The sequence below is a fragment of the Meles meles genome, chromosome 20, assembly GCF_922984935.1.
Source record: "Meles meles chromosome 20, mMelMel3.1 paternal haplotype, whole genome shotgun sequence".
NCBI classification, from domain to species: domain Eukaryota; kingdom Metazoa; phylum Chordata; class Mammalia; order Carnivora; family Mustelidae; genus Meles; species Meles meles.
Genome location: NC_060085.1, coordinates 59,227,657 through 59,251,762, shown reverse-complemented (window position 1 = coordinate 59,251,762; position 24,106 = coordinate 59,227,657). Strand labels below are relative to the sequence as shown.

The 24,106-nt window shown below is 58.4% G+C and overlaps 3 protein-coding genes across 8 annotated transcripts in view; 2 read left to right on the top strand and 1 right to left on the bottom strand.

Annotated features, from left to right (window-relative positions):
* The window catches only part of PODXL2 (podocalyxin like 2), a 36,894-nt gene extending 29,472 nt beyond the window's left edge, over nucleotides 1–7,422 (top strand). The window contains exons 5-8 of the mRNA XM_045989803.1: nucleotides 3,195–3,351; nucleotides 3,923–3,984; nucleotides 6,235–6,414; nucleotides 6,917–7,422. Of these exons, the coding sequence (XP_045845759.1) occupies nucleotides 3,195–3,351; nucleotides 3,923–3,984; nucleotides 6,235–6,414; nucleotides 6,917–7,129 (612 nt within the window). The 3' untranslated portion in view covers nucleotides 7,130–7,422. The remainder of the gene's footprint in view (nucleotides 1–3,194; nucleotides 3,352–3,922; nucleotides 3,985–6,234; nucleotides 6,415–6,916) is intronic.
* Nucleotides 7,423–7,577: 155 nt separating this feature from the next.
* Nucleotides 7,578–15,209, top strand: ABTB1 (ankyrin repeat and BTB domain containing 1). Of its 5 annotated transcripts, none has more exons than XM_045991629.1 (12): nucleotides 7,578–7,714; nucleotides 8,963–8,990; nucleotides 9,118–9,173; nucleotides 10,213–10,357; nucleotides 10,502–10,661; nucleotides 10,751–10,796; nucleotides 11,145–11,261; nucleotides 11,347–11,465; nucleotides 11,963–12,061; nucleotides 12,169–12,336; nucleotides 14,330–14,530; nucleotides 14,603–15,209. In XM_045991629.1, exons 1-12 carry the CDS (start codon nucleotides 7,699–7,701, stop codon nucleotides 14,807–14,809), a joined length of 1,362 nt encoding a protein of 453 aa, XP_045847585.1. In that variant the 5' UTR covers nucleotides 7,578–7,698; the 3' UTR covers nucleotides 14,810–15,209. The 5 variants fall into 5 exon arrangements, with proteins under 5 accessions (XP_045847585.1, XP_045847584.1, XP_045847583.1 ...); XM_045991628.1 differs by having other exon boundaries at nucleotides 8,963–9,025; XM_045991627.1 differs by having other exon boundaries at nucleotides 8,896–9,025.
* A 7,908-nt stretch (nucleotides 15,210–23,117) lies between these two features.
* MGLL (monoglyceride lipase) overlaps nucleotides 23,118–24,106 on the bottom strand; it is a 112,390-nt gene continuing 111,401 nt past the window's right edge. For both annotated transcript variants that reach the window (XM_045990996.1, XM_045990995.1), the window contains exon 8: nucleotides 23,118–23,930. In XM_045990996.1, the coding sequence (XP_045846952.1) occupies nucleotides 23,805–23,930 (126 nt within the window). In that variant the 3' untranslated portion in view covers nucleotides 23,118–23,804. The remainder of the gene's footprint in view (nucleotides 23,931–24,106) is intronic.

The window sequence follows — 24,106 nt, the reverse complement described above, 5'->3', positions numbered from 1 at the left end:
AAATCATTTTCTTGGTTTATAATCCCATACATTGCTTGTACATGCTCTTGCACTTTGTATAAAGAGTCATTCAGTAGGCAGTATTTTGTGTCTGGCTCTTTGCCCTCAGCATTTTCTTTCTTTCTTTCTTTCTTTTTTTAAAGATTTTATTTATTTATTTGACAGACAGAGATCACAAGTAGGCAGAGACGCAGGCAGAGAGAGAGAGCAGCGGAAGCAGGCTTCCTGCTGAGCAGAGATCACGATGCGGGGCTCGATCCCAGGACCCTGGGATCACGACCTGAGCTGAAGGCAGAGGCTGAGCCCACTGAGCCACCCAGGCGCCCCAGCGTTTTCTTTTTGAGATTCATCTAGATGGCAGCACGTAGTGAAGTTTGTTCACTGTGCTTCTGTCTAGTGTTCCATTCGTGCGTCCACTCTAATGTTGCTGGGCCTTGGAGTAGTTCGGCTTCAGGCTATGGGGCGTAGGCTACCATGGATGTTCTCAGACATGTATTTTGGTGAGCATCTGGACACCGTTCTCATGGGTGACACTGTGGGGCCACGGTCTCTGCCTCTGTTCACCCTGAACAGATGCTGTCCCACAACTTCCCAAAGTGTCTGCACAACTTCTCCTGTCTCCAGCAGCTCATGACACGTCTGGTTCTCCCCGTCCCCATCACCCCTTCCCCTTGTCTTCTTCATTTTAATTGGTTTTCAAGCTGTATAGTGTAGTGGTATCACTTTGTGGTTTTATTTTGCATTTTCCTGATTTCATGAAGTTGAGCACCTTTTCATATGTGTTTTGGCTGATTGGATCCAATTGGGTCATCTTGACTATTTTTAATTGATTTCTGTGAATTATTTCTATATCCTGGATAGGAGATGTCTGTAAGTGTGTGTGTGTGTGTGTGTGTGTACATATATATCTCATAAACATTTGCTGCTCTTCGGTGGGCTGCCCTTTTCCTCTCTCAATGGTACCTTCCGATAAATGGGAGTTCTCAATTTCTAAAACATAGATCATAAAATAATCTAACTTACCAATTTTTTCCTTCTTGGATAGTGTTAAGTCCATTTTAGAAAACTTTGCCTACTCAGAGGCCATGAAGATAGCTTTCTTTTTTTTTTTTTTTAAGGATTTATTTATTTTAGAGAGAGACAGAGAAAGAGAGAGCAAAAGCACACACAGGGGAGAGGGACAGAGGGAGAGGGAGAGAGAAACTCAAGCAGACACTGGACTGAGCATGGAGCCCAACATGGGGCTGGATCTCATGATCCTGAGATCGTGACCGAGTTGGACGCTCAATAGAGCGCACCACCCAGGCACCCCTGAAGATAGCTTTCTATGCTTACTTCTAAAAGTTTTAGATCTGGTGTCCATCTGGAATTGACTATAGTGTGATTTTTTTTTTTCTTTTACACTGGGATAATCAGTTGTCCCGGCACCTGTGACTGAATAAGCACTTCTCTCTTAATCCTCACGTTAAGTGCATGGTGTTAGGACCAAAGCTACATCTTCAGACGGGGAAGCCGAGACTCAGAGAGGTGCAGTGTTGTGCTAAAAGTCACAGAGCTGATGAATGGCAGAACCGGGATCTGAACCCAGACTTCTTTGACTCCAAATTCAGGGCTTTCTCCCCAGGCCACTGACACTCAGCTCCCGTCTACAAAATAAATGGCATGAAATGTATAGTCATCAGATGCTGCCAGAATGGACACTGTGGGTCTGTGGGCTTAAGCCAGGCAGACATCTTGACCCAGAACACGGGTCTGCACACACGGGGGATCACAGGCCTGTGGCATGGGGGGAGGTATTGCCTGTGGTGGGGGTGTGTTCCTTTTGTAAGCAGGGAGGCTGCTGGGTGCAGCTCAGGCAGATGCCGGTGCGTACCCCATCCCTACACACATGCACACACGTGCACATGAAGACGGTAAGAGCTATTTCGGGAATAGGTCTTTCCCAGGCGCATGGGACTACCTCCAGGTACCAGTTTTCTCCCAAATTCAGAACCAAGTTGACTTTCTGTTCAGCCAGTGAGGGCCAAGGCTCACGTTTGCGCCTGGCACTTGCCATGGTAACAAGTCCCCTTGGTGGTCTTTACGCTGGGATGATGACTAGGAAGCCTCGCTAGCTTGGGCTTTACCAGAAAGGAGATGGGAATGGCAGGGCCCCGCATGGTCTGATGAGATGCCTGGGCCTGGCAGGCAGCCCTGGGCCAAAGCTCTAAGGCCGGTCACTCAAGACAAAGCTTACCAGCTGGGACAGGTGCGTTGCTAGAAGGTTTGGAGGCCAGGAACTGGGTCAGTGATTTCCTGGTTACTGGAGGAAGAAGGCTGCTGGAGAGGAGCTTGGGGGTGGAGAGCAGCTGCAGGGCCAGTGGAGGGTCTCTTCCCTGATGGGACTGGGTCGGTAGCTTGCCTGGGCTTCTGCCACTCACTGAGTTCCTGGCCAGTACCTGCCTCTTGTTGTTTTTTAAATTACATATTCATATCTACAAGGTCAGGAAAATCTAAACAGTACAAGCGAGTGTCAGGTGAGAACAAAATCTGCTTAGATCCCTCCTCCTGCCCTGGCCGCTGCTTCCAGGGGTTACCATTTTAACTGTATCTGTTTTAGTTCCTCTGGCCACCGGTGCCACTGTAAGAGTACTCAGACAGCTTTCTTGCCTCCCCCCTTTGGGCTGTATCTCTGCAGTGATGGGCGAGAGGTGAGCCTGTTACTGCTCCCCACTTCTCCTGGGTTTGGGGTGCATCTTTGGTCTGTTGCATGCCTGACCTCCCAGTATGTTCATCCCTTGCGCTGTACACTTGAATACTCAGGCCTGATCAGTAGACTTCCGTAGGCCTTCACACATGACACACCATTTCAAGACTTGTTGCACTGGAATGTATCTGTCCTCAGGTTCAATAGGAAGTATCCCCCCGCAGTCCCCACACCCTCCTCATGTGAGAGGCTCAGGCAGGAAGGAGCAGCTGGATGCCCAGTGGATGTGTGTCTTGATGTCCCCACAGTTCTGCCCAAAAGCTGGGCTCAGAGCCTCTCGATGGTCTCCAGGTCTATAAGAGCAGTCCCCTCTGGAAGAGCCAGATGGCCCTTCCCAGGGTTTGGCCACTGGGAGGTTGGAGGCTGGAGTGGGGGCTAGACCTGGAGGTGGGGTGTCAGTAGAGCCCTCTCGCTCACTGGGTTGGGGGCTCTCTTTGTGTCCTTGCAGGAAGTGTTCCGGCAGCACCGAGGGCTGCAGCTCCTGGCCCTGGTGGAGGAGGTGCTGCCCCGCCATGGCAGTGGCCGCCACGGGGACTGGCACATCTCCCTGAGCAAGCCCAGTGAGAAGGAGCAGCATCTTCTGATGACCTTGGTGGGCGAGCAGGGTCAGTGGGGGCAGCACAGGGAAGGGAGGGCCCAGGGAGGCAGCATCAAACCAGTACCACTTCTCGCCGGCTGCGGGAGGTCTACAGAACCACAGGAAAGCACGCAGAGGCTTTGACCTTGGACCCTAGGATTGCAACAAGAGGTAGTGGTTGGGCCCCTAATGTAGGGTTCAGCTGGAGTTGAACTGGAGTTCTGGCAAAGAGGAGGAGGGTGCAAACATGGGGACCAGGAGGGGGAGAGGTGTGGTTTCAGCACCACGGCAGGAGACAATAGACACTGCACAGGATTGGTGGGCTGCGGAGGGGGCGTATTCAGAATGCAGCAGTGTGGGACTGTGGGAGTGACTGCCTGGTGTCCCACCTGTCACATGGTGCCCATTCACTCACTCCTTTGCAATGAGGCAGCCTGTGGAAAGCGAGCATAGGGGAGGGGGGAATGCATACACCATGGGGTCTACATGTGGTCAGGAGCAGGGAAACAAGCCTCTGGAGGCTTAGGCCAGAGGTTATCCCAGGGAGCTGGGTGTGCCCCAGTGGCCAAGGCTGTGCTGATGGTGGTGTCTTCCCCCAGGGGTGGTGCCCACTCAAGATGTCCTTTCCATGCTGGGTGACATCCGCAGGAATCTGGTGGAGGTAAGAAGGCAGGGACCTACTCCCCTCTCATTCCTTACAGCTCCGGGAGCAGGGCTGCCTTCCCTGAGGGTGGGAGACAGCTGGCACGGTGGTGCAAAGGAGCAGAAGTCCAGCTCTTGCTCTACACAGCTCCTCCTTTCAGTCCTCCTAAGACACAGTTCCCGCAGGAGAGATGGAGTGCACGAATGCGTAGGAATGTGTATGCACCACCGCAGTTTGTGAAAGGGCCCGGAGCGGGTGGTGGTCAGGATAGGTCTCAGAAGGAATGAGACCTCCGAGGGGGATCTGGACTGGTCAGTGGGAGTCTTGTGGGTAAGTAGGAATTGCCCTAGGAATTGGGTAGAGGCCTCGTGGGGTAGGAGAGCGTGATGCAGTTTCAGAAACCACAAAAGAAAACCCAACAGGTGTGGGCATGCTCCCGAAGCCATCAGTCAGGCATCATCTGGCAGGACAGGGCTCAGGCTCAGGGGACAGCCCCACCAACTTGAGGAGCAGCCCTGACCCAGTGCAGTTGGCCAGCTGCACGGCGGGTCCTAGAGACACGGGCTGAGCAACACTCTGGCCAGCCTGTCCTCCTGCACTGCCAGCCTGTCCTCCTGCACTGCCAGCCTGTCCTCCTGCACTGCCAGCCAGCCACCCCTGTGTGGGGTTGAGCAGAGCCGGGGCCTGTGAGTGGGGCAGCCCCCCTTGGCCCTTCTCCTTGGTCTTCCTGTTACTTGTTCCACTTTCTAGAATGGGGAGGACCTTGGGTTCCTCCCCTCCTTTCCCCAGGGCAGCCACCATGCCAGTTGCTCACTGTGAAACCCAGGGACCTGGCATCAGCCCGCTCCCTTCTCCCAGGCTCTGCAGTCTTTCACAGCTGGGGAAGATGAGCTGTGCGTGACCGTGCACTTCACCTCCTTATCCGTCACACGCAAGGCGGAAAGGTGGTTGTGCTGGTGGTTTGGGGTTTTTTTGATAAGCACACTGAATGCTTCCTAAGTGCCAGACTGTGCTGGGTTCTCTCACTCAGCCCTCAGCACCAGCCCTTGCCTCATGAGGATTAAACAGGGTTCCCTGTTGAGTACCATTGGTGTCCTATTTAAGATGAGAGCTGCAGCCCACAGAAGGGAAGTGACTGGCCCGAGAACGCACAGCCAGGAAGCAGCAGAGCCAGGCTTTGGACCAGGCCCGAAGGATTTAAGAGCCCAGGCCTTTAAGCACAATGCTGTCCTTACTACCTGGATGGTTACCAAGGGACTTCCTAGTTGTTAAGTTCGGATTCATGAACACAGGATGCTGGGATGGGGGCCAGGTGGAAACCTGGGCTGGTCTTCATCGTTGGTTCCCACAGAAACTTCCTGCCTCTCCCTGTCCCTGCGTGTTCTAGCTTTGCTGGGCACTATTCAGACTGACCTGGCCTGGCAAATTTAGCAGTTTCAGTTAGGTGGCTGAACCTAGCAAGGGAAACTGATCTTTGATAATTTAAAAAGTCAATAAAGAAAAGTACTGGAAATAGGATGTTCATAGACACCCAGGCAGAGATGAAACCTGGCCTGATGTAGAGGAGTTCAAGGCAGACAGGGAGGCTCCCAGGCCGCTGCACTGGAAGCTAGTAGATAGCCCCCTCACCCTGGCAGCTGTCATCTGATGAGGATAGCACCTCCCCTTTCCTGCTCTCTGCTTGAGATGCTCATTTGTGGAGAGTGCACCTGCCTGGCCCAGTAGGGGCACAGCAGCCTCTAGGCCTGAGAAGAGCAGCCCACCCAGGACAGCTTGCAGTGTGGCGGAGGTACCGGCCTGACACCAAATGGGTCAAGGGAAAAGGGGGAAGCTGGGAGGCTGGTGGTGGCCCAGGATGTGGGCTGTCCCCAGCATCCCAATCTGCACTGTCCATAATGGTGACAGAACACCTCCACACCCAAGGTAGAAGCTGTGTTTCAGCGACCTGAATCAGTAGGGGAGCCAGACTTCTGCCCAACAGGGACAGGATCAGGGCAGAGCCATGGTGGGGATGTGAGGGGAGGTCGTGAATGGAGGCATGGCATCAAGAGACTTGTGGCTGCCATCCGGTGAACGGATGGGGATTGGGCAGAGACAGGGTTGGAGTCCCAGATGAGCACAGGTCCAGGCCTCTGAGAGCGCATAGTCAGGAGCATGCCAGCTCTTCTCAAAGCCTGTCCCCTGTCCCTGAGCCCCAACCCTACAGCCCCATGGGGAGCCCTAACACCCAGGACCTCAGCTGGGGAAACTGGCCCCTCCCACCCCCAGATTGGCATCCAGAACTACTCCACTACAAGCAGCTGCCAGGCACGGGCCAGCCAGGTGCGCAGTGACTATGGGACGCTCTTTGTGGTGCTGGTGGTCATCGGTGCCATCTGTGTCATCATCATCGTGCTGGGCCTGCTCTATAACTGCTGGCAGCGCCGGCTGCCCAAGCTCAAACATGTGGTGAGCACGGGGGCACACTGGCAGGAGGGCTTGGGCTGGGGGTCTTGCCTATGGAGGAGAGGGTACCCGGCGGGTTCAGTCATCTGAGACTCACTGTCCACACTGCAGGTGGGGTGGCAGTAATGTCCTGGGATGGGGGTCTGCTCCTGAAGCTGCTTGTCCAGAGCCTCCCCCCCAGTTTATCCCTCCTGTCTGCAGTGCACCTGCCCAGTCATAGGTGCTAGAGGTGCAGTGGGGGCTGTGGGGGCTGTGGGGAGAGATCAGATGGTGTCAGGGAGGCCTCCCGCTTGCTGAGTGCAAAGTCTCATCTGGAGTTTGGTTGTGGGAACAGGACAGAAGGGAAGGGACATCTTTCGAGGGTCTGCTGGGGGTTCCCTGTGTCCGGTCTCACAGACCAGGGAAGGAACAGTGAATGGTTCCAGGCCCTGTGCTCGGAGCTGTTCGGGCGGGTGGGGGCTTGGGTTGGGGCGCTCGCCCAGTGGCCCTCTCCCAACCGGCGCAGTCACACGGCGAGGAGCTGCGCTTCGTAGAGAACGGCTGCCACGACAACCCCACGCTGGACGTGGCCAGCGACAGCCAGTCGGAGATGCAGGAGAAGCAGCCCAGCCTGAACGGCGGCGGGGCCGTCAACGGCCCGGGGGGCTGGAGCGCGCTCATGGGGGGCAAGCGGGACCCCGAGGACTCGGACGTGTTCGAGGAGGACACGCACCTGTGAGGGCGCCCGCCCGCCGGCAGCTCTGGCCCGCTGTGACCCCGCGACCGTGCCCTCGTCCCGTGGGGGCTGCGCCGGGACGAGCCGGGCGGACCCGGAGCGGTCAGCCGCGCCTCCCCTCCCCTCCCGGTCCCGGCCGCTCTCCCGCAGCCCGGCCCTCGGTGCGGGGTCCTCCCGCTTCCCACCGACTCACGGAACAGTCTCGGCACAGCCCTCCCCACTCCCACCTGACCCAAGGGGCCGGTCCCGGAACGGCCCCGCTTCCCCGGCCGCGCCCCGGGACCCCCATTAAACCCGCCCGGAGACCACGCCGGGCCCAGCCAGTTCGCCTGCCGGACTCATTCTTGCTCCGGGGCGGGGCGGGGCGGGAGCGCAGGGGGCGGCGCGGCGCGGGTAGGTCCTCCAGGCGCCAGGCGCCGCTGCGGAGCGGGGCGGGGCCGCGTGTGTTTACATCCGGCCGGGGCGCGTCGCAGCCGCCGCTGCAGCCACCGACGCCTGAGGTCGTTCGGCCGGGGTCCGAGCTGCCCGCATCATGGACACCAGCGACCTCTTCGCCAGCTGCAGAAAGGGGGATGTGGGCCGAGTGCGGTGAGGACCCCGCAGCCCCCGGGAGGGGCGGGGTGGGAGGGGCGCCACCGGCCCCGGTGCGTGCGGTGGACCGGCTCGGGACGGGCGCGCGCCTCTGCGCTGCAGCAGCCCCAGCGCCGGACCCACCATAGACCGCCCCATCCGGCAAGAGCGCCTGGGCGTCCCAGCGGGGAGCCGAGGCAGCTTTCCGAGCCGAGGTGCGGCAGGACGGAGTGCTGGGGGTGTTTTACTCCCTGGGGTCCCGGAGGAGAGGACTGCTACGCGGAGCCGCGGAGAGGAGGGTCGCCCTCTGAGTGCTCAGGACCGGGAGGTCAGACCCCGAGGCGGGCCCGGGACTCTAAACGTGGCTCTTCGCGCTGATGCGCTCCGGGATCGGCATGCTGGGAACACCTAGGACCCAGAATTAACCTCTGATTCCCTGGAGATTTGGAAACTCCTAAGTGTAGCTAAAACAAATCTGCGTAGAAATCGCCATAGAACAGAGATTGACGGGGTGCCTATTTGGGATGTGGGGCATCTCACTTCGTGGGCCCTTCCCTACCTGTTCCTTGTATCTGACCCACCACTACCTCTCTTGGGGTGGTCCCAGGCTTCCTGACAACCACAGCGTCCCTGGTTCCCCCCTCCCCCCCCCCCCAGCAGCAGGTGTCACCTAGGAGTTAGCTGATAACCCCTGAAGCTGAGTGCAACTCAAGAGCACTCCCTGCCAGCTTGGATGTCTACCCCAGGCTTCCTGCCCTCAGTGATGGCTTCATCACCATCCATGATGGCCCCCCTTCGCCTCCCACATGCCATTGGCTACCATGTCTCCTGACTTCTGGCTTCTAGAATCTGTTCACTTCTCTTCACGCTTCCACACCACCCGGACACCTGCAGCAGCCTTCTTGGTCTCCCTGCCTCCAGTCTCCCTGATCCAGTCTGCTGGCCCAACGGGCAGAACAGATACCCGTCATCAGCTCCTCTCTCCCAAATGCCTTCAGGCCAGACCCTTGGCCTCCTGGGCTCTGGGGTCCTGCTTCTGAGGCTCAGTGGTTGCTTTTTGAGTTCCCAGCTCTACACCTTTTCTACCTATGTTGGTCCGTTTGCTTCGAATGCCTTTCCTGCTCTGGTCTGCCTGTCATCGGCCCTCACCTAGGGGATACTTCCCTCAGCCAAAAGGGATGTTTTCTCTCTTTCCCCAGTCTGTGGGTCTCCTCTCACAGACCATGAACGTGTCCTGACTCGGGCTCTGACCTCCTCCCCGCCTAGGTACCTGCTGGAGCAACGGGACGTGGAGGTGAATGTGCGGGACAAGTGGGACAGCACCCCTTTGTGAGTGCCGGCTGGGTGGGTGGTCATGGCAGGTGCGGGGCGGGGGCTTTCAGTCCTGGTAACTCCCTCCTGTACTCCTTTTCCTCCCTCAGGTACTATGCCTGCCTGTGTGGGCACGAGGAGCTAGTACTCTATCTTCTGGCCAATGGTGAGAGAGGGGGGCTGAGGTTGTGTGTGTTTGTGTGTATGTGTGGATTGCATTTGCAGTCACCATCAAGTCCTGTCTTTCTGTCACCCCCACACACATCCAATCAGCAAGTCCTGTTGGTTCTACTTTGAGAACCTACTTCCCTTTTGAGAACCTACTTCCACTTCCCCATCTCCACTGCCACCACCCAGCCCAACTACAGCACCTCTCCCCAGCCTCAAAGCCAGCCTTCTCTGGTCTCCTGACGGTCCCTTTTACCCCACCTGTAGTCTATTCTCCATAACGCAGCCTGGTGGGTCTCCTAAGCCTGATAGGCTTTAAGTTCTCCTAAGATTGCCGTTGTATTTAGCATAAAACTAGAATGCCTTGCCAGTCTTTGTGCTTCTAAGCTGACCTGCTGTTCCCGCTCTGGCCTCACCTCCTTTGGCTCCCCCAGTGCTCAGTCTTCCAGCCATACTTGCCTCTCCAGTGCTGCGGCACTCCAAGTCTGCCTCTGCCTCAGGGCCTTTGCACTTGCTCTTTCTGTTTAGATGGCCCTTTCTCAGATCTTTGCATGGCTGACTTCCTCATTCCGTTCAGGTCTCTGCACACGGTCACGGCCACAGTAACCTTCCGTGGCCTCACTACGTGGCAGCCACAACTGCTGTTACCATTTGTCTTACTTGCTTTTTCTTCATAGCACCTGACATTTATTAACCTATTTATTGGCCACTGCTCCACTAGAGTATCAGCTTAGTTAGGATAGGTACTACTTGTCTGTTTATGGTTGTCCCTCCAGTGCATAGAACAGGGCAGTCTCTGAGCCTGCTCTATTTGTAGTGTGTGGTGCTCAGATGTGCCGGTGTGCCTAGGTCCTGGCAGGGAAGATTATAGTGTCAGAGTGGGCCCAGGGTAATTTGGAAGGGGCTCCACATTACAGGGCTGGGCCCTACATGTGGGAAGGTTGCAGGGGGAGAGATGAGGATTTCCTCCAGCCCCTATCCCAGCCACGGTGTGCCTGTTCCTGACCCTGCTGACCGGTGAGCCCTGCTACCCCCAGGAGCCCGCTGTGAGGCCAACACCTTTGATGGGGAACGCTGCCTCTATGGAGCACTGAGTGACCCCATTCGTCGGGCCCTGCGGGACTATAAGCAGGTGACAGCCTCCTGCCGGAGGCGGGACTACTACGACGACTTCCTGCAGCGGTGAGATGGGGTGCAGGGCTGGGTGTGCGTGGAGTGGGACAGTGATGTGGGGCTGAGGGCTCTCCTGCAGGGTGGGATGGGGGCCGCTGTGCTGAGACTGGGGGGAGTCGCACCCTGAACACCTCCTCCGCATCCCCCTCCCAGGCTTCTGGAGCAAGGCATCCATAGCGATGTGGTTTTCGTCGTGCACGGGAAGCCCTTCCGGGCACATCGCTGTGTCCTGGGCGTGCGCAGTGCCTACTTTGCCAATATGCTGGATACCAAGTGGAAGGGCAAGAACGTCGTGGTCCTGAGGCACCCACTGGTGCGTCCGTCCCAGGGGGGCATTGAGACGGTGGGGGGCTTGTGCTGGGTGGCCACTTCTGACCTCTCCTCCTGGCTGTCTGCTTACAGATCAACCCTGTGGCCTTTGGGGCCCTGCTGCAATACCTGTACACAGGTGAACCTCGGGGCCCCAGGTGGGCAGGCAGGGATGGTGTTTCTGTCCAGCAGCAGACCCACCTGTAGCCTTGGACCCCCCGTTTTATCTCCTGGTACTTATCCCCTGCAGTATGGGGCAGTTCCACCCGCCTCCCGGACGGGCTGGGAGACAGTGAGCCAGCGTGTCTGCTCAGGAAGAGCTTGTCCCGCCGGCAGACTGAGCCCTCTCCAGTCTGTCTTGGGGCCTGTAGAACTCAGGCAGTGGCTGGCGATAGGAAACCCAAGGCAGCAAGTAGATCCAGGAGTCCCAGTGCTAGGGACAGCGGAGGGCTCATCTCGGGTCCTGAGCCTCCTGTGCCGCACCCAGGCCGCCTGGACATCGGTGTGGAACATGTTAGCGACTGTGAGCGCCTGGCCAAGCAGTGCCAGCTCTGGGACCTGCTCAGTGACCTGGAGGCCAAGTGCGAGAAGGTGTCCGAGTTCGGTGCGTCCAGGCTTGGGTCCAGGGCATCAGGTGGGAACTGGCAGGGCCCACCTGGCTCCCTGAAGCTGTACTCTCCCCTTCACAGTGGCATCCAAGCCAGGCACGTGCGTGAAGGTGCTGACTATCGAGCCCCCCCCAGCAGACCCCCGGCTTCGGGAGGACATGGCCCTGCTGGCCGACTGCGCCCTGCCCCCTGAGCTCCGTGTAAGTGCAAGGCACCCTGGGATGGGGCCCGATATGGGCATAGCTGTGGTAGACAGGTCCAACTCTCGGGTTCAACCCTTGTGTGACCTGAAGTCAGTCACTTCCCTTTTCTTTTTCTTTCTTTCTTTTTTTTCTTTTTTAAGATTTTATTTATTTGATAGCACACAGGCACAGTGGGAGGGATAGGAGAAGAAGAAGCAGGCTCCCCCTCTGAGTAGGGAGCCCCATGCAGGGCTTGATCCCAGAACCCTGAGATCATGACCTGAGCCAAAGGCAGGCGCTTAACCCACTGAGCCACCCAGGCACCCCAGTCGCTTCCCTTTTCTGAGCCTATTTTACTTTTGTTGTTGGTGTTGTACTCAAGTCTTCAAATGGGGCAGCAGGCCAGCTCTCAGGGGTTGAGCTAGAACAGGCTTTTGGCTGGGGCTGGCCACTGTCCCTTGTCCCCCCCTGCTCTGAGGGTGTCTTTTTTTCCCATTCCCCCCCCCCCCGCCCAGGGTGATCTCGGGGAGCTGCCCTTCCCTTGCCCTGACGGCTTCAACAGCTGTCCCGATGTCTGCTTCCGGGTGGAAGGTTGCAGCTTTCTCTGCCACAAGGTGCCGTCCCTTCCCCCCTACACCATCGCCCCCTTGCCTTAAGTCCCCGGCCAGCTCTCTGGGCATGGGCCCCAGCCCTTGCCCTTCCTGAGCCCAGCCTCCCCCAGGCCTTCTTCTGCGGCCGCAGTGACTACTTCCGGGCCCTGCTGGATGACCACTTCCGAGAGAATGAGGAGTTGGAGGCCTCAGGCGGCCTCCCAGCCATCACCCTCCACGGCATCTCGCCTGACATCTTCACGCACGTGCTCTACTACATCTACAGCGACCACACAGAGGTGCGGGGCTCGGGTGCGCTGGGGGCGTTGGGCTGGGGGGTGTGACAGTCAGGACAGGGCCACAGCCCGGGTCTCCATGGGGCTTAAAGGGAGGACCCAGGTCCTGCTTGGCTCCATGGGGCTGGTTTTCCAGGAGGCTGGAGAGGAAGTGTGGGACATGTCTGGATTTGTCTTTCAGGCAGAGGGGGCCTCAGTCGCTTCCAGAGCAGGAAGGAATGGTGGGAGCCACACCATGAGCACATACCACCTGGGGTCCCTGAGTTCTCCAGTTGGAGGGTGGGTAGGGGGAGTAACCCTGAATTACAACAGTGGGGTACCCTGAGCCTCCTGCCTCTGGATAGCGGCTCACGCCCAAGGTTCTGGATTTCTGTGCCCTGTTCGTTTGTGTCCCTGGGTCTTTAGCTGCCCCAGAGCATCCCTAACGTGTGGGCGGCATGGGCAGCCAGAGCTACTGCCAAAGGGGGGTGTGTGTGTGTGTGTGTGTAAAAGGCCACTGTGACAAACGATAAACAGCACCCACATCTGGTAACTTAAAGGAGAGAGAAGTTCGTTTCTCCTTCATTTCTGAGGTGCGTTTACCAAGTGCGTGCTCTGGGACCCAGGTTGTCCCCTCCATCTTATCCCTGTGACGTGGCCTAGGGCCGGGGTCTGCAGACCTCTGAGGACCAGGTGAAAGTGCCGTGTGCACGAGCATCCTTGCCCCGGCCGGTCCACGCTGCCTTCACGCGAAGCACCCTCTAGCGGGAGTGGAAGTGAGCGGGTGTGGCTGTGTTCCCCTCGCTTCCTTGCGAAACACAGAGCGGGCTGGACCGGTCCTCAGCATCCGAGGTGGCCTTCTGCTCTGTGTCTGGAGGTCGGGGTGTGGGCTGACTCATGTGTCAAGAGGAAGAGGAAGATGAGGCAAGGAGTTTCCTTTGTCACAGGCCAGGTAGAGGCCACACACACCAGTTCTGTGGCTCTGGAGAGAACTCAGTTGCCAGAGCGCAGGTTGGGACATGTGGCCTCTGGTCAGGAGGAAGGCCCAGGAGACTGGCCGGGCCGCGACGTTAGCCCTGTGCTCGCCGCACGAAGCGCCCCCATCCCTAAGCCCAGCAGCCTCTGCACTCAGACACCCGCTCCGGCCTCCATTCCTCCTGCCTCCTCGACTTCATTCCTCCTGTGGCACAGCTCTTCGGCCCCTGCCTTCTGGGCTCCACGATCCTCCCCCAGTTCTTGAGGGAGCTTTGCCACTGTTAACGGCTGGCAGTGTGGACTTGGGCTGCAAACCTGGTTTGGCGCTGGGGTTAGCCGCCCACAAGTTGTGTGTTACCTCAGAGCTGGTCACTCAGCTGCTCTGTGCCTGCCTTTTCCCCGTCCAGAGAGCAGGGGCGCTGATGGCTGTTCTCTTTCAAGGGCTCATGCGGGGGGAGTGTGTGTCCCAGGTAAAGTGCCTGGCCTGGCGGAGCAGTGCCTGTGGCCGGGACGTGCGAGCGGAGGTCTTGCCCACCCCGTCTCCAGCCTGCTGCCCGTGTCCGCCCGAAGTCTGGATGGGAGCCGAGCCCACTCCCAGCGTGCGGTCCTGGTGTTGGGGGGTGGGGGAGCAGGTAAAGAGTTATTGCACCGCCTTAGTGGGGGCCCCTGCCTCAGTTTAGAGGAACACCTTCTGTTTTCTGACAGTCTTGAGGCGGGCGTGCTTGCGCCTCCCAGAGAGGAGGAAACAGGCACACAGAGGTGAAGTGACATGCCTAGGCAGGTCCCACAGCTAGAATTTCAGAAGACGGTCTGTGTGATTCACAGCTCAGCCTCTTTTCCCTGCTGAGGCCCTGCTGGCCTGCAAGCCTGCCTGGGGCCCGGGAACCCCAGTCCCCTTCAGCCTTTCTGGTCCCACGGTGCCTGCAGCAGCCTGGGCCCTGTGAGATGTGGGCTGGAGCTCCTGGCCCGCCTTGCCGCCAGGGCCCTGAGTGGCCTCGGTGACCTTGGGGCACACCCTCCCTCACCCCTTCTTTCACTGCAGCTGCCCCCTGAGGCAGCCTATGATGTGCTGAGCGTGGCCGACATGTACCTGCTGCCGGGCCTGAAGCGGCTGTGTGGCCGCAGTCTGGCCCAGCTGCTGGACGAGGACAGCGTGGTGGGCGTGTGGCGTGTGGCCAAGCTGTTCCGCTTGGCGCGCCTTGAGGACCAGTGCACAGAGTACATGGCCAAGGTCATCGAGAAGGTGGGCCCATGGGAGCCGTGGTGGGTGGGGCAGGCCGGGTGGCCGGCGCGCTCTGAGCTGGCCTGTCCGCAGCTGGTGGAGCGGGAAGACTTCGTGGATGCCGTGCGGGAGGAGGCGGCGGCCGTGGCTGCCCGGCAGGAGACGGACTCCATCCCGCTGGTGGACGACATCCGTTTCCACGTGGCTAGCACGGTGCAGACCTACAGCGCCATTGAGGAGGCCCAGCAGCGGCTACGGTCACTGGAGGACCTGCTGGTGTCCATCGGCCTGGACTGCTGACTGTCCGCACGTGGCGTGGGCACGCACACGTGGGCCTGTGCACATTTGCAGCTCGTCTTTCTGTCCCTTGCACCCTTGAGGGCATCGTGGTGGGCTGAGGGGGCTCTGTGGGGTTCCCCTCTCCCCACGTGCCTGGGAGCCCCAGGGGAGGGTCAGGGTGAGCCCCCCTCCCCCAACACAAGCCAGCCCCCAAGGCCCTGGGGCTGGGCACTGCTCAGGGAAACCTGGGGTAGGGGTCTCTTTGGGCCTCCCTCCCCCGGAACCCCTCTACACCCCCTCTCTCCTGGCCCTGGCTTGTTTGCTTCCAAGCCAAGCCAGCAAGCAGGCTTCCCCGAGGTGCAGAGTTGGCCCCCAGGGAGCAGAAAAGTCTGTGTGTGGCAATAAAGCTTGATTCACTGTGGGAGCCTGAGCCTGTGTCTTGGGGAGGGCCAGGGAGGAAGCTCTGGGTTTAGAGCCCCTCTTCCAAACTGGGAAGGCCTTGGTGCCCAACGGGGGCTCCTTGGGGGCTGGGAGTGTGTGTGGGTCTGAGTAAGCAGCTCCTGTCTGCTGGGCCCAGCCTCCCCAGTGGTGGAGCTCCCCTCAGGCACAGCTATTGTTCTGGGGTCCTCTTGGTGAAGTTCGACCCCTCCCCTTTACCCCCCCCATCCCCCCCCCCCCCCCCCCCGCCCTCAGTGGTCTTGGGGGAGGTTTGGTGGGAGGGCTGACTGGGTGACTGCAGAGGGAGGCTTCTCCCTCCCACCAGGAAAGGACTGGTTTCCCAGGCAGACCAGTTTCTAGCACTTGTTCATTGAGCACTGCCTGTATACCAGAGGCTGTTCATCCCGCCATGGTGTCCCTCCACAAGCATCTGCGTTTTCCACCTGCAAGGACCAAGGCCAGGTGGTGGGGAGGGCCAGAAGGGAGAGGCCTCCGTCAGCCCTGCAGCAGCTTGCTCTGCAGCTCCAAGAGGAGGAGAGCCAGGGAGGAGGGGTGGAAGTGGAAAGGGTAGGAGGAGGCCCAGTGACCGCAACTAGCCCCAGCCTGGCTCCCTCCACTCCCCAGCCCACTGGCCACTGGCTGTGGGGAGCCCTTAGCCCAGGGCCAGCCTCCCACCTGGGGCGACCTCCTGGGCTCTGCCACAGGGGCTGTGGTTACCAAGGATGTCAGAGGCGGCTTTCTCAGGATGCCCTGTAGCCGGCCCCTCCCCCCAATCCCTGGGGTCCTGAGGCCCAGGCACAAATACCCTGATGCTTGCCCCCTTCTGCCCGGGGCATAGCAGTGGGGCTCCTGGCCCTCCCTGCAGTTATTGTTCTTGGCCCTTTGCGCCTTTTTACTCTTGGTCGTCAGTTCCACAACTTCCGGGGTCTTTTCCTTAAGTCCCCCGTGCATTTCATCCATATCGGTCTGGCACTGTGCTCTCATGGGGTCAGCTGTAAGGTCGGATGGGTCAGCGGAACAAGGTATGCGGCTGGCCAGGAGGTGATGTGTGGGAGGGAGGGGGCGGGGAACTTGCCAAGTGGACAGTGGGGCAAGCTGGGTGGAGGGCGACTGGGCCTAGGAGCCTAAAGAGGCCCAGGATGAGACCGAGTGAGGCCAGCATGGCCAGAGTTCCCACCCTGGCTCCACCTCTTACTGCCTGGTTACAGCTCTGTGCCTCAGTTTACCCAGCTGTCAATTGGGATGACTCTGATCGTACCTCCCCTCCTCTCTTGGGGCATTTAAGGTGAGTCCCTGCTACTTGGGACGGGGCCCACACAGGCCCACGGAGTGAGCTTGTTGTGTATTTGAGAAATGCTGGGCTCCACCCAAGGTGTAGAGGGAGAGGTGAGGAGGGTACGGCAGGGGCTGGGCACCCAGACAGGAAGGGCGGGTCCAGGCTGGTGGCACAAGAGCCACAGGTCCCAGCTTCGACCCCACACCAACTGCCACCTGCGCCAAGGTGTGCAGTAAGTTTAAACGTTAGAAAACATGTTTTTTAATTATGATGCATTTACTTAAAAAAAAATTTTTTTACAGATTTTATTTATTTGACAGACAGAGATCACAAGCAGGCAGAGAGGCAGGCAGAGAGAGAGGGGGAAGCAGGCTCCCCGCTGAGCAGAGAGCCCGACACGGGGCTCGATCCCAGGACCCTAAGATCATGACCTGAGCCGGAGGCAGTCTTTAACCCACTGAGCCACCCAGGCGCCCCTTATGATGCATTTTTTTAAAAGATTGCATTTATTAGAAAGTGAGCACGAGTTGGGGGAGGGGCAAAAGGAGAAGGAGAGAATCTCAAGCAGATTCCATGCTGGGTACCAGCCCAACATGGGACTTGATCCCATGACCCCGAGATCAGACCTGAGCTGAAACCAAGAGTCGGATGCCTAACCAACTGCACCCCCTACCCCAGGCACCCTGATTATGACGCATTTTTTAAAAAAATAGATGCGACAAGGACGCCTGGGTTAAGCCACTGCCTTGGGCTCAGGTCATGATCCCAGAGTCAGATCGAGTCCCGCATGGGGGTCCTTTTTCAGCGGGGAGGCTGCCTTTCTCTCTGCCTCTGCCTGCCACTTTGCCTGCTTGTGCAAGGGTGCACACTCTCTCTTTCTCTCTCTCTCAAATAAATAAAATCTTTAAAAAAATAATAAAAATAAAAACTAGATACTAGGGACAAAAGTGAACTCACACGCAAACCCATCTTTTAAAATATTTGAAAGCGTGTTTGTTTTAGAACAGATTGTAAGGAAAAACCCAAGGAGGAGGTTTCAGGGGAAATGCTCTGGAGGTGGCGCTTTGCAGGTCCCTGAGAGAGTGAGACTGGCGAGCTGTGCCTGCCAGGGAGGCACGGGGGCCTGGAGAATCCGCGTTCCCTGGGACGGTGGCCGGTCCCCTCAGCAGTTCGGCTGCAGGGGTGTTCACCAGCCACCTCATCACACCTTCCTCCTGTTCTCAGCCGCTCGTGGTCTAAGGTGGGGAAGGTGTTCAGCGCGGTGTTGCAAGCAGGAAACAGTGAGAACAGCCTCCGAGAGCCGGGGAAGGAAATGGTAGTCGGCCAGTGTGGCTCAGCTTCCCGTGGCCCTGAGTTGCTCGGGTTAGTTGAGTTGCCCCAACTAAAGATACTGGCACATTTTTCACAGAAGGAAAGCTGGATCAGCTGACCAAAGTAGCAACAAACACAGCTTGCCTATAAGATGTAACATGTGGTCGGCTTGTCGTCCCCCCCCACCACCACCCCCCCCCCCCCGGGGGGAGAGAAAAAGGAGCCACAGTGGGCTGTTGGCAGGGAGACAAGGTCAGTAAAGTGCTGTGTGCTGAGTCATGCCAGAGCTGGGAGAAACATCAGGAATCCAATCCTGTCTTTAAAGTGCTGCTATTTGGTTCATCATGCATTTTTTTTTTTTACATTACTTTTAATTTACATCACCTGGGAGCATTACTTATCTTGCTCATGAAAATTCTTGGTGCCCCTTTTACATTATGTCCAAGGCAAGGGCCTTACTTGGCTTCACCCTGGTCCTGGTCCTGACCCAAACAGTCATGACGTGAGGCAGGTCTATAACGAAAATAGAACGTATTTTTTCAACCATCAATTAAAATCTTCCCTGCTTCCAAAGAAATAGAAATTTTAAAAAAGAGAGTGACGGTTCTGCATACGTTCTTCTGTCCACCTGGAAAACTGCACAGTCCTTAATGTCCCATCTCACTGCAGCGGACCCAGGAGCCCCGACTGGGGGCTGAGGCTGACATCTGGTGCTGGCGTCATACGGTTGGATGTGCTCTTGCTAGCACTAGGAGCGGCCTTTGTCCCTGAGCAGACATTCTGAAGGCATAAAAATTTCTCACTTGGGGAAAGTTTCACTGGCAGGCCTCAGAGGGAGGGCTGGGGCCCTTAGGCTTCTGGGAGTTTCTATGTCGGAGCCAGCAAGCCACCCTCAGGCTATCCCAGGCCCTTAAACAGATGGTTTAAGATCTGAGCATTGCATTAGCGGTGCTGCGATTGGGACTTTGTCATCCGCCTGCCTTCGCTGGTAGGGAGGGGCTATCCTGCACCAGAGTCTTGGACACCTGGGCTGGGGCTCTGAATTTGCTCTGTTTTTGAGCCAATCACTGAATCCCTTGGAGCCTTTGCTGACCAGTCTGAATGAGAACAGCACGACCAACCAGCGGAACTCGTGTAGAAGTTCCCTGGGGCCCCCATGAGGAAGCTCCCACCCGGAGTGGCAATCAACCATTGTGAATTTCAGTGTGAATTTCCATTCTTTCCTGGAAGATATAACAGGAACACTTTAGGGCTTACTTTGTAAGCTTTTCTTATCTGTGGCATTTTGGAAATGTGCTTGCGTTCCTTCTGTTCCCTCTAGACCCCTTGGCCCTCAAGGGTCACCAAACCTTGTTGATTTTACCTCTTCCGTAGCCACGGATTCGCTTTGTCCCCAATGTCCCCGCCCCAGTCAGGCCCGGCCTCACCTCCGCTCATTCTCGCCCCATTGGCATCCTCCAGGCAGATACCGACCCTGGGCCTCCAGTCCTTGAAAGCCTCAGTGCAGGCCCGTTGTTCTCAGGCACAGCCTGCTCTCTCCCTAGACCTGAGCCTGTCCTGCCTGAGCCTGGCCCACCACCTCCCAGCCTCCCATGCATTTAGCTGTGGCTTCTAGATATGATCTGAGATACTAAGTGCGGGCTCTGGTTTATTCCTTCAAAGGTACCTGCCTGCCCCTTCCTTTCTTCCCCTCGAACAGGCTGGAACGAGGGTGCAGTCACAGGAGCTGGAGCAGCTGTCTTGGGCCATGTAGTTAAGACTTCCCTGCAGTGAGAGGGCAAGGTGGGAGGAGAAAGAGGCCAGCCTGCGCTTCCCTGCTAGCCTCCATTTTGTTCACGGTTGTGTCCTCTGCCTGAGGCCACAGCCTGACAGGTGGCCCCCCTCCTATAGGGGCACCACTGTGTTCCACTGACACCCTCTCCAGTCAGGGCTGTGGGCTCTCTGTGGCTGGTCCTGACTCTGCAGCCGCCCCCTTGGGCCCCTTCACTACACTATCCTTGGGTGCCAACCTGAGCTCCCTCCACCCTCAAGTCCTGCCCTGAGCCCCCTTGCCGCAGGACCTGTGTACCCCACTGCTATTCATCTTTCTGCTCTCCCGCAGGGCTGCCTCTGGGATCCCCTGTGCTCTCATCGCCCCTCTTACTGCCCCCACAAATGTTGGGCACCGGGTGGCAGTTTTGTGTCCCCCTGTGCTCATTTTGGGGTGCAGCCCCAAGGCCTGCATCGTGCCTGGTTCTGCAGGCCTTCCCTCCCTTCTTCATCCCCTCCCTCCCTCATTGGACAAGTCTGGAGACCAGAGGCCTAAGCAAGCCCACAGCCTCCTGCAGCTCAGCTCTGGTGGAGGGACAGAGCTACTGTGTAGTCAGGCAGAGCTCGGATCCTGTCCAAGGGCAGTCACGTGCTGGGGATACAGAAGGGGGGGAAGGAGCCAGGGTGGGTGTGCTGGCTTTGGACAGGGTGGTTAGGAATGGCCTCGGAGGTCGCCAGAAGCGAGGCTGGTGTGTGGGGGCCTAGGGACACGGGAGGAAGAGGGTGAAGGCAGGGAGGCCAGAAGCCCACCTCTGACTCAACACCCCCTTCTGTGGCTGTTTGGGGATGGCTGAAAGGGCACCCCTCCTTTCCCTCATGTCGGGCGCTGTCGCCATCTGGCGGGAGGGGAAGGCAACAGCAGTGGGGCCAGAGGGAAGTGGTCTGTGGCTCCACCCTGCAGGCGGAGTGGAGGCGGAGCTGACTGTGGGACCCTGGACTGGAGGAGGACAAGCAGAGCCCTGAGCCCAGCAGCAGGAGAGCTGAGAGCAGAGTGGACTGGAGCCGCCCGGGGGGGCCACTGACCGTGGAGTCCAGAGCTGCGGGAGGCCCGGGCTCCCCAGTACCGACCAAGCCCGCAAGCCGCCTGCTCCACGCACAAGTCCCCAAGAACGGAGGAGGGAAAATCCAGTCCCCACCCACCGGCTTGGGTCAGATGACTCGCTCAGCGCAGACAGCAGTACTGCCCAGCAAGGGGGCCTGCTCTTCTCCGTACCGGGAGCGCTGTAGTCTCGGATGGGACAGACAGACCACACCCATGTGCAGAAAACACCCGGTTTATTAGGATTAGCTGTGACATACATGGTTCCTTTGATAGTTCTGAACGGATCGCGAGCCCCAGTAACGGTACGCACAGAGGGTTGTGGCTGAGCTGCAGGGACAGTAAGTGGCAAAGTGCTTAGAAGATCACGTGACCCCAGTGGGTTTATGTTAGTGACTGGTGAAAGAGAGAAAAGGTAGCGTGGGACCTTGCCACAGTGCAGAACAGAGCAGGCGGGTTTCCCAGGCATCCTGCGGTGCTCCCTGGAAGCTGGGAGGGGGTGGGACCTGTGACCCTCCACCCCCATCCCTGCAAAGGAGCAACCACCACCCCCTCCCCATTCCCGCTGCAAGGGGCATCTTCTCCTAGAAGGACTGCCAGGCCTGAACCCCATGGTCTCTGGATGAACCGGGGTGACCTCCGAATTCCAGAAGAAGGTGCTGCCTCCACGTCAGTGCTTGGGCCTCGGGTCCCAGGAGGTGCGCATCTCCGGGGTCCTTCTCTCCTCGAGGCCAGGCCAAGAATGACCTTGCTTCCCTTCCAAATTCAGCTCCTCGTCGTGGTGAAGGAATGACTCTGAAGCTCCCAATGTCAGCATGGAGCCGTCACCACTGAGAATGAACTCGAGCCTTGCACAGTTCCTCCGGGACAGGCGGGCCCATAGCCCTGGTGCGGCCCCGGTGGGACAACAGACGCAGCTGGTGTCTGCCTCCCACACCTGCTCCCATTCAGCAGCGGGTGTAGCCATGCCCTTGTCCCCTCCAGTTTTAGGAGACAGTCCTGCTTCCAAATAATTCTTTTTTCTTTTTAACATAGGCAATTTTTTAACCTTTAACCAGATAGGTAAATGTGGCTGAATATGCCTCTGTCAGAGCTTTCATATAAATAAATCCACGCGTCCAAATCACTCCTGGTCAAACCACGGGCCTGATACTGAATGGGGAAATGGCCGAGCCGGCACATGCTCTGGGAGAGGCGGCAGGGGTGGGAGGCAAGGCGGCTTCTTGTGACTTGCGTTCTCCCTGCTCTGGGCAAGAATTCCTGATCTGGGCTTAGGGGCGCCCGAGGTTTGGGGGGGTGTGTGGGTTCGTGGGTGGCATTTCTGTTTTTCCTCATCTGAGGAGCAGAAACTTTCATACAGTGGCCCAATTTGAACAGGCAGGGGCTGACCTTCTCTCTCAGTGCATATTTTACATTTTTCTCCTCCGGAGAAGGGAGGTGGGTCACAGAAAGCCTCTTTCTGTGGGGCCATACCCTCCACCCCCACCGCCCAGAAGGGCAGGAGAACACAGACTTCAGCCCCCAGGCCAGCATGACTTCCCATTGGGGCCCGGGGTCTGCCCTCTGGAGGGTGACCAGCGCTTGGCTACGCCATGGTCAGGGCCCCTGGAAGGAGAGCAGGGGGACCCTCCTCTCTGGGGACCCGGAGCAAGCCCCAGAACAGGGTGTGGGTGAAGGGCAGCAGTTCCTACTGCTGAGGGAAGAGAGGTGGGAGACCCAACTCCCAGCCCCCCAAATTCAGAGGGCCTGGCCAGGGAGCAGCCGCCTCGTCCAGGACTGCACCCTGCAGGCCGAGCAGACGCCCCCTCGCGGTTCCACCCCCACCCAGGGTCACATGTGCACGAAGGAGCTTCAGGAGGTAACAACAGTCCCTTCTGAAAGTGAAAGTCCTCCCGCAGTGGCCGGTGATCCCCATTTATTGCTGGCGCTGAGGGAGGGACCAGGGTGGGCAGGTGGGGTTTGGCACCTGAGAAAGGCAGGTCAGGCGCTGCGGGGCCCTCTGCTGGGAAAGGTGGGCCCGTGCCAGCCCTTGCTGGCCCCTCCTGTCCTGGCCTCTGGGAAAGGGGGTTGCGGGTGTGGGAGCCGGGCTGCAGCCCCGGGCAGGGCCATGGAGTCGGGACTCTCCTCTTCTGCCACCAGAGGGAGCTGTGCTGCCAGCACCGAGGCTCCCAGGGCGGCTGCGGGCAGGCCAGGACCAGGGACACGCCTGGCACCGCCCACTGCTGGGGCTGGGGGGCGGGGAGCCCTGCTTCCAGGGGTCACACCTCGACCGAGGGCCCTGCGGCCAGTTTGTCCCATCCTGTGCAGGGGCATCAGGCTCCCATACTTGGTCCCACCCACCCACTCAAATAACCGCTGCTTTAGAATATACATTATATATTAAATGCTTCCTCTTCAATACCATTCCCCTCTCATAGCGTCAGGTCCAACAAGGAAGAGCAGCCTCTGAATGTGGAAAGCACTCAGTGGGCAGCCTTGGGATTCCCAGGCAACAAGGAGGGGGTTCCGCCCAGTCCTCTTTGTGTGGCCAAACCTCATCCCGTCCCAAAGTCCAGCTCCGGGCTGACAAGGAGCTGACAGGGGAGGCATGGGTGGCTCCTCGTGCCAAGGAAGTCCCGGGCATTTTCTGGGCCTCAGAGTGCACGCGGGTCTGCCCCGGGGATGCTGCCCCCGCCGCTGCCTGCCCCCGCCGCCGCATCCCACAGCCAGAGAAAGGCCACAGAGCCGGTCGGTTGGGGAGGGTCCTGGGGTGGGGGCTGGAGGGAAGGGCGGGGGAGGGGGGAGGGGAGACTCCTCTAATTATTGCAGTCAGGTGTTCGAGGAACACCAGGAGTTCCTGGGAACCTTGCTGGGGGAGGGGGGCGGGGGGAGAGGCAGGGCAGAGGCTTTGCTTGGTTTTAAGGACGTCAGAGCACATCTCCTCCCTGTGACCCTTCTCCATTTTGTCGCAACGTGTCTACACCTTAAGGTAGACCCAGTAGCAGGCAGTCTGGTATACAACAAAATCGACAAAATCGTGCTAGGGATTCCTCCAGTTTGTGATTTCCTCCCCCCTCCCCCTGGCAAGCCACGCGTGAGAAGCCAGCTTCTGCCTATCCTCTGCCCACGTCCCCAACCGTGTGCCGGCCACGTAGCCGGTGCGCTCAGGGTGGGGACCCCGTTCCTGCCGTCCCTGTTCTTTGGGAGACCCACATGTTTATTTCACGGAAGACGGAGCTGGTTACTTCAGGAAGCTCTTTGTGGAGAATGTGGTAGGCACCTTCGTAAATCTGCAAATTGAGAAAGACAGGAGGTCAGCGTCCCAGGAGGGGACAGGTGCAGGTGGGGGAGGGGTGTGGGGGGCAGCAGGGCCGGGCTCCAGGCGCACCCCCCTGCGCTGAGGGCTCCCTTTTTTATGCTGTCATTGCCTTCTGATCAGATGGTGGTTCAGATACACTTCAATGTC